This window comes from Trifolium pratense, linkage group LG4 (assembly GCF_020283565.1).
Source record: "Trifolium pratense cultivar HEN17-A07 linkage group LG4, ARS_RC_1.1, whole genome shotgun sequence".
In the NCBI taxonomy this organism is placed as follows: domain Eukaryota; kingdom Viridiplantae; phylum Streptophyta; class Magnoliopsida; order Fabales; family Fabaceae; genus Trifolium; species Trifolium pratense.
Window position 1 is genome coordinate 3,416,693 of NC_060062.1, and position 13,312 is coordinate 3,430,004.

General features: G+C 33.8%; 3 protein-coding genes and 1 non-coding gene across 4 annotated transcripts; 2 read left to right on the plus strand and 2 right to left on the minus strand.

Moving 5' to 3' along the window:
- Nucleotides 1–572: 572 nt before the first annotated feature.
- LOC123920039 (FT-interacting protein 3-like) lies at nt 573–2,897 on the plus strand. Its single transcript, XM_045972127.1, has one exon. The coding sequence runs from the start codon at nt 573–575 to the stop codon at nt 2,895–2,897; it is 2,325 nt and encodes a 774-aa protein (XP_045828083.1).
- Nucleotides 2,898–3,564: 667 nt separating this feature from the next.
- TRNAG-UCC lies at nt 3,565–3,636 on the minus strand. The gene has a single exon. It is a non-coding gene; the product is annotated as a tRNA-Gly (tRNA).
- A 1,897-nt stretch (nt 3,637–5,533) lies between these two features.
- Nucleotides 5,534–9,604, plus strand: LOC123921057 (glucose-1-phosphate adenylyltransferase small subunit 1, chloroplastic). Its single transcript, XM_045973457.1, has 9 exons — nt 5,534–6,157; nt 7,121–7,417; nt 7,523–7,792; nt 7,885–8,064; nt 8,217–8,320; nt 8,415–8,526; nt 8,659–8,757; nt 8,920–9,039; nt 9,134–9,604. The coding sequence occupies exons 1-9, from the start codon at nt 5,891–5,893 to the stop codon at nt 9,248–9,250; spliced, it is 1,566 nt and encodes a 521-aa protein (XP_045829413.1). The 5' UTR covers nt 5,534–5,890; the 3' UTR covers nt 9,251–9,604.
- A 106-nt stretch (nt 9,605–9,710) lies between these two features.
- LOC123921058 (something about silencing protein 10-like) lies at nt 9,711–12,058 on the minus strand. Its single transcript, XM_045973458.1, has 7 exons — nt 12,028–12,058; nt 11,825–11,896; nt 10,835–10,961; nt 10,460–10,650; nt 10,289–10,352; nt 10,129–10,197; nt 9,711–10,019 (listed from the first exon to the last, which is right to left on the minus strand). The coding sequence occupies exons 2-7, from the start codon at nt 11,863–11,865 to the stop codon at nt 9,888–9,890; spliced, it is 624 nt and encodes a 207-aa protein (XP_045829414.1). The 5' UTR covers nt 11,866–11,896; nt 12,028–12,058; the 3' UTR covers nt 9,711–9,887.
- Nucleotides 12,059–13,312: the final 1,254 nt, after the last annotated feature.

The window sequence follows — 13,312 nt, forward strand, 5'->3', positions numbered from 1 at the left end:
GTTATTGTTGTTGTTGACTTGATTACATGTTGATTTGCTCAAAATAAATAACTCATTGGTTTGCTCTTTGTTGCTGTTAAAAAACTTATGAAGCGTCAAGCGTGGACAAAGACACGGACACTAGACACCAAACACCACACATAGACTAATAATTTGAGTATATAACATAATCCAATGTATTGATAAGCATCAGTGTTAGAAGTCCCACATTGGCTAGAGATATGGCATGGATAGCCTTTATAAGCGTAGTGCAAACCTCAACTTTCAAGCTAGCTTTTGTGGTTGAGTATAGGCCTCACAAATTCTAATAGTCAGTGTCATGTCGGTGTTGGATTAACACATATCCAACATTGGGACACACCTAATCCGATGAATGTTTGTGCTTCATATTGAAGAACTGTCTTGTGGAACATCATATTCAAGTTTTTATCACCAATGTCATCTTATTTTAGTCCAAGTTTTTATCATAAGATTAACACATGTCATCTTATGATTGTTGATGGCTTTTGGGATGGATTTAATTTTAATATCTCCTTTTGTTATATTTGCAGCTACTAGTACTACTACCAAACATGGCAATTGAAAAAGTGGATTTCAATTTGAAGGCCATTTCTCCAAGCATTAGAGCCACTAAAAGTCCAGACAATGGGGGAATCATAACTCAGACCGACCTTATCGAAATCAATTTGTTCTTATTTGTAAAAATTGTTGGAGCCAGAAATTTAGGTGCACATAATGGTCATCACAATTTTGATCCTTATGTGGAGGTGAAAGCTGGGAGTTTTCAAGGGAGAACGTTGTGCTTCTGGCGTAACTTGAATCCAGAATGGAACCAAGTTTTCGCTCTTGACAATGATCATATTCAAACCGAAGAGATAACAACCGTTGAGATTCTTCTAAAGGATAATGTTCGTAAGTACGATGAATATATGGGTAAGATTTCATTGAATATTTCTGATATTTCTACAAGGTTTCCAAGTGATAGTGAACTTGCACCACAATGGTGTGTACTTGAGGATCAAAGAGGGAGACGATTTAGGGGCGCGCTTATGATGTCTTGTTGGATAGGAACTCAAGGCGATGAATCGTTTCATGAAGCTTTGCATTTACAATTAGATAATGTATCAATTGGTCCTCACAATGTTGTGAATACTTGCTCAAGGATATATATTATGCCTAGGATTTGGTGTCTTAGACTTAATTTGGTTCAAATCGAGGGACTTAGAGTTAAAGCCGATGACCCGTCTATAAGTTCTGATATTTTCATCCATGTTAGTTTAGGGATTTCGACTTTCACTAGCAAGTTGGTGAAAAACAACAATGGAAACCCAACTTGGGATGAAAAAGATGTTTTATTTGCCGTGGCCGAACCATTTAATCAGATATTGGTTTTGAGTGTGGAGCAAGGAACATATACAAGGCATAAGTGCTTAGGTAGATGTGAATTTCCTGTTAAGAATGCAAATATGATAAGTGATGGTTCCGCTCCGCCTACTAAAACGGTTGATGTTATACAAAATCAAGGATTTGTCAGTAAGCTTAGTATGATGATCTGTTTGGACGGAGGGTATCATATGTTTGACGAAGATCCGCAATACTGCAGTGATAGGAATCCAACATGCCCTGACTTTTGGAGACCAAAAATTGGATCTTTCGAGATGGGGATATTGAAAGCTACAGGGCTTCCGGCAATGAAACCACAAGGTCGTACCGATGCCTATTGTGTGGCTAAATATGGCTCGAAATGGATTCGGTCAAGAACCGTTGTTAATAGTCTTTCTCCAAAGTGGAATGAACTATACTCTTGGGATGTCTATGATCATTGCACATTTATCACAATTTCTGTGTTTGATAATAGTCAACTACATGAAGGAAATATAGATTTAGGTGCAATGGATACAAGGATAGGGAAAGTGAGAATCTCTCTACAAGAAATGAAAACCAATCAAATTTACAGATATTCTTATCCTCTTGTCGAACTTCAACCTTCCGGGCTAAAGAAAATGGGGGAACTTGAATTGGCTTTCAAGTTTACTTGTCCTACGATGCTTAGTGTGTGGAAACCGTCGTTTGATGTGTTTATAATGTACACAATGCCGATACTTCCTTCACAACATTTCTCCCATCCGCTGTCTCCAGCTCAGTTCTATAGATTAAGGAAACAAATTATCACGCTTGTGTCGTTAAATATGAGCAAAGCTGAACCACCATTGAGAAGAGAGGTTATTGATTATATGCTAGATTCGCGTGAAAAACAGTGGAGCGTGAGAAGATGGAGAGCTGATTTGGAAAGGATTGGCGTCTTTGTACGTTGGTTGATTGTTATTTACACTCAATTCGACGAGATATGCAAGTGGAAAGATATGTATAAAACAATAATAGTTATCTTGGTTTTGGGATATATGTGGTGGAACCCTCAAAGTTTGTTGCCGGTAATGTTTGCATGTCTTATCATTCATGTGTTAGTGCAGTTTCGAAACAAGCCAAAAACACTATCTCATGTAGATTTGCAATTGTCTCATGTTCATACAACAAGTATAGATGAATTGGAAGAAGAGTTTGATCCAATACCGTCAAAATTCGAAGACATCATTTTGAGGCATAGATATGATCGATTAAGAGTTGCTGCTGGGCAACACGTAACGTGGATGGGTGAGTTAGCCACAAGAATAGAGAGACTGCAGTCTCTTTTGAATTGGCATGATTCAATATCTACCCCGTTAGTTATGATTATGTGTCTGATAACCGGCTTTTTGACTTCTGTCGTTCCGTTCAAGTGGCTTCTATGCTGTTGGTTGCTATATTTGTTAAGGGGCCCGAAGTTTCGTGGGCCCTTTCCTCTATTTTATGAAAATTGGCTTAGAAGGATGCCTTCAAAATTAGACAGCATGATATGAAAGTGCAACTATGTAGTTCTTTTTTATTAGGACTTAGAAAATTAGGAACAAGTTAACACTGATGTACATGCAATTTGCATGGTTATTTGTTTTAAGTGATTACATTGCAAATTCAAGGTTAATTTTATTAATTACTCTATCAAGATTACACTAACTAGTGTTGATGTATAAGTACAATTTATGTATCCCTTCATTTTAGAATAAATGAAACCTTCAGCTCTTATTTTAAGCACTTTTACAGATGAATGGAACATGGAATTTTGATTCAAAAAAATAAATAATGCAGCACTGCACTTATGACTTATATAAGCTGAAGCTGATACAGCTTCACATGACCTCACTATAATATATTCAAAGAATATACAACATAAATCAACAGAAGTTCAAAGAGAAATATGGAATGGATTTAATATACTTTTTTGCTTATATACATTAACAAAACACAGGAAAAGACAGACAGAGAGAGAGAGAGAGAGAGAGAGAGAGAGAGAGAGAGAGAGAGAGAGAGAGAGAGAGAGAGAGAGAGAGAGAGAGAGAGAGAGAGAGAGAGAGAGAGAGAGAGAGAGAGAGAGAGAGAGAGTGGAGTAAAAACATAGAATTGAATGTTGAAGAAAATATAGTTCTGCTTCTGCAAAGAAGAAGAAAAGCATGAAAAAATATCACAAAATGCGTTTGCCGGGAGTCGAACCCGGGTCTATTGCTTGGAAGGCAATTATCCTAACCGTTGGACTACAAACGCTTGCTTGAAAATGTGGTTATTGGTCGGTTTTAATAAATAATAATTTCACATGTACATTTAATACTATTAACAATTTTATTGGAAAAGCCAAAGAATATCTCATCTTGGAGGGTTTCTTTAATAATAAAACACAGGTTCGCAAGCGACAAACCTGTTAGATAAGGCTCTGGAATCCACCAGATTTCCGGAATCCACCAGAAGAGTAACTAATCTAGAATCCACTAGACTTCCGGAATCCACCAGAAGGAGTAATTTGGAATCCACCAAACTTGAGAGAAATCTCTGTATTTTTATTAAATCAAAAGGTTCCTTCAAGGCTACAATAGTTTAGTTTAAATAGGAGTGAAAAATAAAAATAACAAATTTCCTAAAAGATTGTAAAAGAAAATATCAAACCTAACTAAATAAAAATAACAAATCTACCTAAAATATAAAAAAACTAAATCTATCTAAAATAATAAATTACTAAAAAAACCCTCCTACATCACATCTCATATATAAAAATGTTTATAATACAAATTAGACATGTCATAATTTAATAAATAATAAATAAAAATCCTAAGATAATTGTTTTTGGCTTGAAATATGTATCCCTCTGTCTCAAAATATAAGACAAAATATATTTATTTTTGTTGATCAATTTTTACTTATATTTTAGGATGAATGGACTATATAATTAGACATGCATAAAAAAATAATCTTAGATGAATTGAAAATTTTAAGATCCCTAATATTATTCTTATCTAATTATGGACATTATATGGAGGGAGTCTGCTTTTTCAATCCATCTTCAAAGTCAAAGGCATGTAACTCAACAAACATGATAGCTTCTCCAAATGCCAAAAGCTGTGGAACTTTTTCATTGTTAATCTAACCATGAATATAAACAAATAGTAATCTAATTTGAAAATTCTAACCAATTTAGTTCTTTTTTCGAGTGTAAGTTACCCTATTTTAAATTGATTTTACATGGTAAAATGTAGCCACCCAATTATTTAAAATGGATCATTAGTCATTTTGGTCTATAAATATTGAGCACTATTATTATTATATTTTTTTAAAATATATTAAAATTACAAACACTATTATTTATTCGTCCTTCTTTTTACACCATAATTAGGAGTAGTACCTCATTAATATTATTTATTTATTTTGTTAGATAATTTAGTGGTTAGAATTTCACCTTAAAAATAAATAAACTGAATATTTTAAATTCAAACCAATACTCTTATATATAAAATGCGACATTCATACCAATTGAAGTAAGTTCATTGGTAATCCATTTACTACTTATTTAGATGTAGAAATAAACAAAGACAAATGCATGGAAATGACAATTGAAGTGTCTACCAACGGTGCTCACTCAACCAAATAAAAAAAGAACGTTGCAAATTGCAGCAAAATCGTTTTGGAAAAATCAAAAAACCCTTTGATTGAGTGATGAGTCTCCCCACCTATTGCATTCCACTTGCACTTCCACATCAATCATACAAAATGTTCCTTGTCCTTTATTAAACGACAAATTTCACATGAAAAATATCATTTACTAAACGACAAAGTTTTATACCATAAAATAAAATAAAAATCAAATATATTTGGAACTCGGAGGTGGTCTTCTCTTTAGGTTTCATATTCTAATACAAATTTCTGTGTTAGATTATTTATACAGAGAGTTTTGCTCTGACTTCTATTAAGATTCGTGGACAGTAGAATCAATGCCCAAATTAACTGACATCAGGCTTAAGTGGTTAACAAACTCCCATAAGACGGATTTTTTGGGAGAATCCGAGTTCGATTCTTGAGAACATTTCTTGGCCCGACTTTTCTATCCTCACGGCGGAACTCTTGATTAATATATATATATATATCAGTGCCCAAATCAGTTGATTGTTAAGCGAATAACTAGTTTTAATAACAGTAAATTCAAATATACTACTCGAGAGGTTATGGTAAGAGTGTCTCTTTCCGCTTAACCAACGGTCCTGCTTAAGAAATATGTCCTGTGAATATAATCAATTGTGTTAAATCCCTCGATGGAGAACTATGTACCTCATCATGGTCCTGTCCGACTTGAGGATTAATCTTTACGATTGCGACAAATAAAATAAAAATAAAAGTATTAATATCTCACTCTATGGTCCATAATTACAACATCACAATTCACACACACTCTTATTCTGAACCACAGACACACATAACTGAAACAGAATAACACAAACACATACACATTCACAGAGACAAGACAATTTGTACGATGGCTTCTATGGCTACTACAGGTGTTGTCAAAGTACCACGTTCTTCTTCTTCTTCTTCTTCTTCTTCTTCTTCAACAAATGTAAGAAACAAAACCATTCAACAAAGTCTCTCATTCTCATCTTCACAGTTCTCTGGCAACAAGATTGTAACAGTTTCAGGTGGTGCAAGAAGAGTAAGGTGCACTCGCAAGCATGTGATTGTTACTCCTAAGGCAGTTTCTGATTCACAGAATTCACAGACTTGCCTTGATCCTGATGCTAGCAGAGTAAGTTTATCTCTTTTGCTTTGCTTTTTGGTTGTTTTTCTTCCATTTTTGAAGCTTAGTGCTAAATGAAAAGTAGTTCAAAATTGTTAATTTTCAATCACATTTTTGTTATCTTGATGTAATTTTGTTTGAACACGCCAAAATTGTTATCTTGATGTATTAAAAAATGGATCTGTGTTGTAATTGAAATTTGAGGTCAATTAATTTAAATTTGCTTATATTTACTGTCAAAGGTTGTTTGAAATCATGGTCAAATGTTGTTGATGTGGTCTTAGTGCTTGTTCGATATCGAGTGAGTTTGACAAAATCAAGAGCGTTTAGATGAGATGGCTCGACGCGAGTCTCTTCTAGCTTAACCAAGATCCTGAGTTCAATCCTGGCTTGGGCATGCAGCAACGTTAAAACTCTTAGGGAAAGTTTGCCGCCCATTTGGGTCTCACAAGGCCCGAGGGATTAGTCTCTATAGTTGCGCAGAGGATACCTAGTTTACGCCCAAAAAAATCAGGATGAGTCACCGTGATTTTACAAAAGTTACACTTGTAATTTCAACAAAATCACCGTGCCATTGTGATTTTGTCCAAACCAGTTAAAAGGTAGTTACAAGTTTGTTAGTAATATGAGTTGCAAGTTAGTTAAGTTTTGTTAATTTAGTTAGAGTTCTGAAGTGTATCCTAACTTTTTTCCTTCTAAAAATTTCAAAGAATCAATTTGTTTTTGTTTTTGTCTTTGTTGAAGTCTACCATACTTTTCAACAAGATTAGCCAGTAAAAGCCTTAATGTTACGACTTAGATGCCGGTTGTGGACCTTTTTCGATTAGAGTATAGATGAGGGAATTTTAATTTTAGATCATAGTAGAATGTTTTGATTTAGTGTTTTTGTTGCTTGGATCTGAATCCATAACTGAATTCGATGAGTTTTGAGTTGTGAATGAAATGTGATAATAATGTCTATTGTTCATTCAGAGTGTACTTGGAATTATACTTGGAGGCGGCGCTGGTACTCGTCTTTATCCACTCACCAAGAAGAGAGCAAAACCAGCCGTTCCTCTTGGAGCTAACTATAGACTCATTGATATTCCTGTTAGCAACTGCTTAAATAGCAACATATCTAAGATCTATGTTCTTACTCAATTCAATTCTGCATCCCTCAACCGACATCTTTCTCGTGCTTATGCAAGCAACCTTGGTGGCTACAAAAATGAAGGTTTTGTTGAGGTTCTTGCTGCTCAGCAAAGTCCTGAGAATCCTAATTGGTTCCAGGTAACACACTGCATGCAATCCATTTACCAGGTGTTTGGCATTTGTCGATGGCCTTTATCACCCCTTGAAGTGATATTTGAAAAAAAAATTATGTGGTTGTTGTAGGGTACTGCAGATGCTGTGAGGCAATACTTATGGTTGTTTGAAGAACACAATGTTTTGGAGTACTTAATTCTAGCTGGTGACCATTTGTATCGAATGGATTATGAGAAATTTATCCAAGCACACAGGGAAACTGATGCTGATATCACTGTGGCTGCATTGCCAATGGACGAAAAGCGTGCCACTGCTTTCGGTCTTATGAAGATCGATGAAGAGGGGCGTATAATTGAGTTTGCAGAAAAGCCACAAGGAGACCAGTTGAAAGCTATGAAGGTGAGTCCGTATATTATGCCTAATATGTTACTTTTCAAGCAATTCTTACACAAACAATTGCTTAAAAAAGTTACTATATTCTCGATTATTAGGTTGATACTACCATTTTGGGTCTTGATGATGAAAGAGCAAAGGAATTGCCTTTTATTGCTAGCATGGGTATATATGTTATCAGCAAAAATGTGATGTTAGACCTACTTCGCGAGAAGTTTCCTGGTGCAAATGACTTTGGAAGTGAAGTGATTCCTGGTGCTACTTCCATCGGAATGAGAGTATGTGTTCCTTTTGGTTGTTTAACTTTAAGAACACTTTTCGGTTATATTTACGTGATGCAGTTCCTAAGAATATTGTAATGCAGGGAGAATTTATGAGTTATTATTCATTGTGTTGAGAGTTTTCAATGTTTGAACTGTATAATTCATAGGTGCAAGCTTACTTATATGATGGTTACTGGGAAGACATTGGTACCATTGAGGCTTTCTATAATGCAAATCTCGGAATCACCAAAAAGCCGGTGCCTGACTTCAGGTAAATAAATAAGCTATATTCTATATAAGCATTATATTGTCAATGTACTCAATGAGAGCATCTTGGTCATGATGTTTATGGATATTGATTGCAGTTTCTATGACCGTTCATCTCCAATTTACACGCAACCACGATATTTACCTCCATCTAAGATGCTTGATGCTGATATCACTGATAGTGTTATCGGGGAAGGATGTGTGATTAAGGTAAACTTCTTCTGAATCTGTTCGGCAAATGTGAGATTTATACTTTTCTCACCAAAGATGTCAAATATGATTTAATGAATTTAATTGTAAGAAACTTAACTTGCATTTCTTTCTCTTTTTTTGGTTCCATAGAACTGCAAAATTTTCCATTCTGTGGTCGGGCTGCGGTCTTGCATATCAGAAGGTGCAATTATTGAAGACACTTTGTTGATGGGGGCAGATTATTACGAGGTAAAATGCAATTTAAATTACTTAATCGTATTTAACAGCTACTGTTTGAATTAAGAAAGTTGTTGTAATGCTTAGATGTAGTTCAATACATTCATTTGCTTGTGAAAAAAGTTACAAGGATAGGATAATCCTAACTGCAAAATTGATTTTTCTGATTTCCAGACAGAATCTGATAAAAGGTTTTTGGCTGCTAAAGGCAGTGTTCCAATTGGTATTGGCAGAAATTCCCATATCAAAAGAGCAATTGTTGACAAAAATGCTAGAATTGGAGAAAATGTGAAGGTTATTAATTATCCAACTATATACACTTGCATTCATGTAAAAATGTAACTAGATCATACCTTTTTGAAATCTAACTTATGGTTTCAATTCTCAGATAATTAACACTGACAATGTTCAAGAAGCTGCAAGGGAAACCGAAGGTTATTTCATTAAAAGCGGGATCGTTACAGTAATCAAGGATGCGTTAATTCCTAGTGGAACTGTCATATAGAAGACTAATGCATGTTTGGTCTCGCGGTGATTTGGTAGAAATACAATGAGCCACTGTGATTTTGTAGAAACTACACTGTTATTTTGTCAAATCCAATGTAAGGGGTTTAATCTTTTGTTTCTTAATTGTGAGTCATACTTTGGAGTTCATCTTCAATGGCGAAAGGGTTTAAACAGTTCCGCTTCCACGTCTAAGATATGCTTTCATCTCTATGCTGCATGATATATTTATTTTGGCTAGTTGCTTGTAGATAAATAGCTGAAGAGAGACCCTCTTTTGAGTAATCAAATTGTATTTCTTACTGTAAAGTTCCTTAATCAATTGAATAAAAGTTGCTTTATTCTGCATTGTTAATATTTGTAATGCATGAGAGTCATCTAATGTAGCACTTGATTTAGTGAAGATTTCACACTTAGACAAGTAGGGTTCGAGACTCGAGAATAATTTTATGTTGCAACCTTAGATGAAAAGTAAAATATTTCCGATCAAAATTGAAAACTTGATAAAAAATTAAGACGCCAAAGATGTTCATTTCCGATCAATAAATTATACAAGTTATACTCGCATCTACGCAGGTTATGTGGTTCAAATTGGAGGAAAATATAATGATATTGTAATGTAAAACCTATTGACAAAATCAGTTCTTGAATCTGACGCTTCGACTGATTTTATCATTAATTCCAGTGGATTCCCCGCCATAAGGTCTGGTTGGGATTCTGATACTCTGAACCTGTCCCTTGCGATTCTTAACAGCTTTTTGATGCTTTAGCTGTACAATTGAGTTAACAAAGAGAACGATAAATAGTGAAACAAGAAATGCAACAGTTTAACATTTAAATTTGAGGAGTCTGTTAACTACAAAGAACAAGCGTAAGTACCTTGTAATTCTTTCTAGGATTCCTTTTCGCCTTGTTGCGACTTCGAGTTAGTCCTCTATTTTTCAACATCTACAGCACATTGGTGGCCAAGTTAAGACTTAACAATTTCTAGAAACATATGAAACAATTAGAGTGGAAACATGAGAGATCAAGTAAGAACCTGAGAATTGATTTGGCGCTTTCCGTCCGCAGTCTCCTCTGGCCAAGAGACGCCAGCTGATTTCCTGCAAAATCAAAAGAATCTTTATTTTCATATTGTAAAAGATTGAAAAACTAAAATTCCTTGTAGATGAGAAAAAATATCCAATCCAAAAGGGCGCCAAAACTTCACCTGGAATAGGTCTCGGCCTTTGCAGCAAGTTTTGCAGCTCGCAACTTTTCCACTTGTTTGTAAAAATCATTATCATCACTGTTGTTATCCTCAGTCGTAATTCCAGTACCAGCTAACACCCGACTCTCGTACTTCCTCCTTCGTTCACCAAAACCATCTCTTTGAGGCAAATCATCATCGCCAGAAACCGCCTTAGCACAAAAAGGAATCAACCAGGTGTCTCAGAAAACAACATCCAAAGCATATCCTACTAAGTGAAGTCGGCTATATAGATCAAAGGACGTTATAATAAATATTCTATCATATATCATATCCCTATTCAACTCATTAATCTCTAGAAAATAAAATATGTCTATAAAATCTCAATTTTAGTACCTTGAATTTCTTCTTATTAGCATTAATAAACTGTGAGACTTTACATGAGACAAGAACATTAGACAGTCTAGCTGGTCCCTTAACATCCACAACATCATCATCAAAATCATCATAGGTTGCAAGTTGGCTGTGAAATTTATAAATTATCAGCAAGTTCCCAAATAGTGGAAACAGATAAAAGGTATACAAGATTAAAGTTTGAATATAATCAAATTAGCCTACGTTTGGTATCACGGTGGATATGATAGAATCCCGGTGATCCACTGTGATTTTTCAAAAGCTACAGAGTTTAGCTTCTTCAAATCACGGTGGATCACCGTAATTCTGGCGTATCCACCGTGATACCAAACATAGGCTTAGTCTATAACTTTGTAGGGCATGCTCAAATCAAATAGGTCTTTTTGAGATTATTAATATTTCAAAAAAGTATGTTGAATTGATCGCTTTAACCTTTTCTTATCAATTAGGTTCTATACTTTTTTTAACTACTTAATGTTAATTTTTTTGGTGTTAACCCTCTTATTCTCACGGGAAGGGGACCCTAATAATTGTTCCACCTAGGAATCGAACTCAAGTTCTTCCAAACAAATCATCATAGTGGGAGTTCATTAACTACTTTAAGTTCAGTGACTTTTTTTTTTTGTCATTTAGCCTAGTCGCTAGAAAGATAAGTGAGATGATCGGGGTTCGAACTCCGGTCTCCTATATATATACTGCAATGTCCTGCCAATTGAGCTAAGCTCAGAGACAATTCAGTCACTTTTTGACTTAATGTTAATTTGATCGCTATATTTAACAACTTACTATCTTCTTACATTTACAATTTAGTCACTAACATTACTATCGAATTCGGTATATGAGTAACACTAATACAAGTAAAATTTGACTGAGTCAGGATCACATTTTGAAATATTCATAATCTATGACATATTTGAGAGGTTCTACAAAGTCGGAGACGAATTTAGTAGTTTATTTGTGAAAAAGCTATACCTAGTAACTAGTCTGGGACGTTTTAGAGAATTACTTGCCATTGGAAGCTCTAACTTTTACAATGTCCAAACTCTGCCATGTTAAGGTGCAAAAGTCAAATTAGTAAAACTATTAAAGCAAATAATAATAAAAAAAATAAAAAATCAAAGATTAAACAAAAGTTAGAGATATATAAGCCAAGATTAAGAAGTGATCACCACTACCAATGTTTCTTCTTGTGATTCAGCAGTGACGAATGAATATGGAATGCGGTGGTGGATTGTGAAATTCAGTAATAGATAGATAAATAAGTTTCAGGTTAATTCACCGTAAAAAAAAATATTCAGGTTAATTATGGGCTTTGGCCCAAAACAAATATGAAAAAAAAAAAAACATGAGAATTTCTTTTAGCGCCCTCACTCTTTCTGTGCACCCTGCTTGTTTTTAATTTTACCTTTCTACTAGCGGAAGTTTTTTTTTTTTTGACACAAGCAAATTTAGTGCATTTCATTCATAATGATAAGTTCAATACAAGGTGGACAAAAATTATAAGGTGACTACTTCTCTACCCTTACATAAATTGAGGGTAGTTGCCCTATGTTGATGTGGCACCAATGAAATTCATCCACGTGTATTTAAGTCAAACATAATTAATTTTTTACCATAAATTATTTTGACTTCTTTTATTTTCAATTAATTATATTTTATGTTACTAGTTTTCTTTAATTATATTTTAGACTATGTGTAAATATAATTAGAATTAATTTGATCATTGAATGTTTGTTTCTAAACATTATATATTGATTCTAAAATATCAATGTTATTAGTAAAAAAAAAATCAATGTTGTAGGCTTGAAAAAATAAATATATATCAATGTTAGTTTAAATAAAAATAATAAGAGAACAAAAACAACAAAGAAAAAAAAAACTAATATCTCTAATTTAAATATACAATTCCGCTTATACATTTATTAAATGAAATCAAATAATGCTTCAAAAAAAATCAAATCAAATAATTTATACTATTCCGGTGTAAATACTCCCTCCGTTTCAAATTACTTGTCGTTTAAGAAAAAAAAATTGTTAACTATCTAAGTCACTTATGTAAATTCCAAATATTTAGGAGTAGTCGAAACCGTAAAAGATTTATATATTTGGAAAATTAAAGTTTGTTTTTTTAAGTTTTCAAAAAAAAAAGCTTGTTTTTTAAAAAAATTGGTACATAACATATTAAATTTATTGGAAAGATAAAATGCATGGAAAAAAACAAATTAAGCTTATTGGTGAATTAAAATAAGGTATAATAGGAAATTAAGTGCAAAAATACACTTTCTTAATTTTATTTTTTTCTAAAACGACAAGTAATTTGAAACAGAGGGAGTATATAGTATTTATTTTTTCAATCTCTTTAAATCATTGCATAGATTAATGTTGGTTGACATGATGTCGATCTTAGAAAAAAGAGGGGAAAAAAATTAGGTTAAGAAATTAGGTTTAGGTTTGCGACAA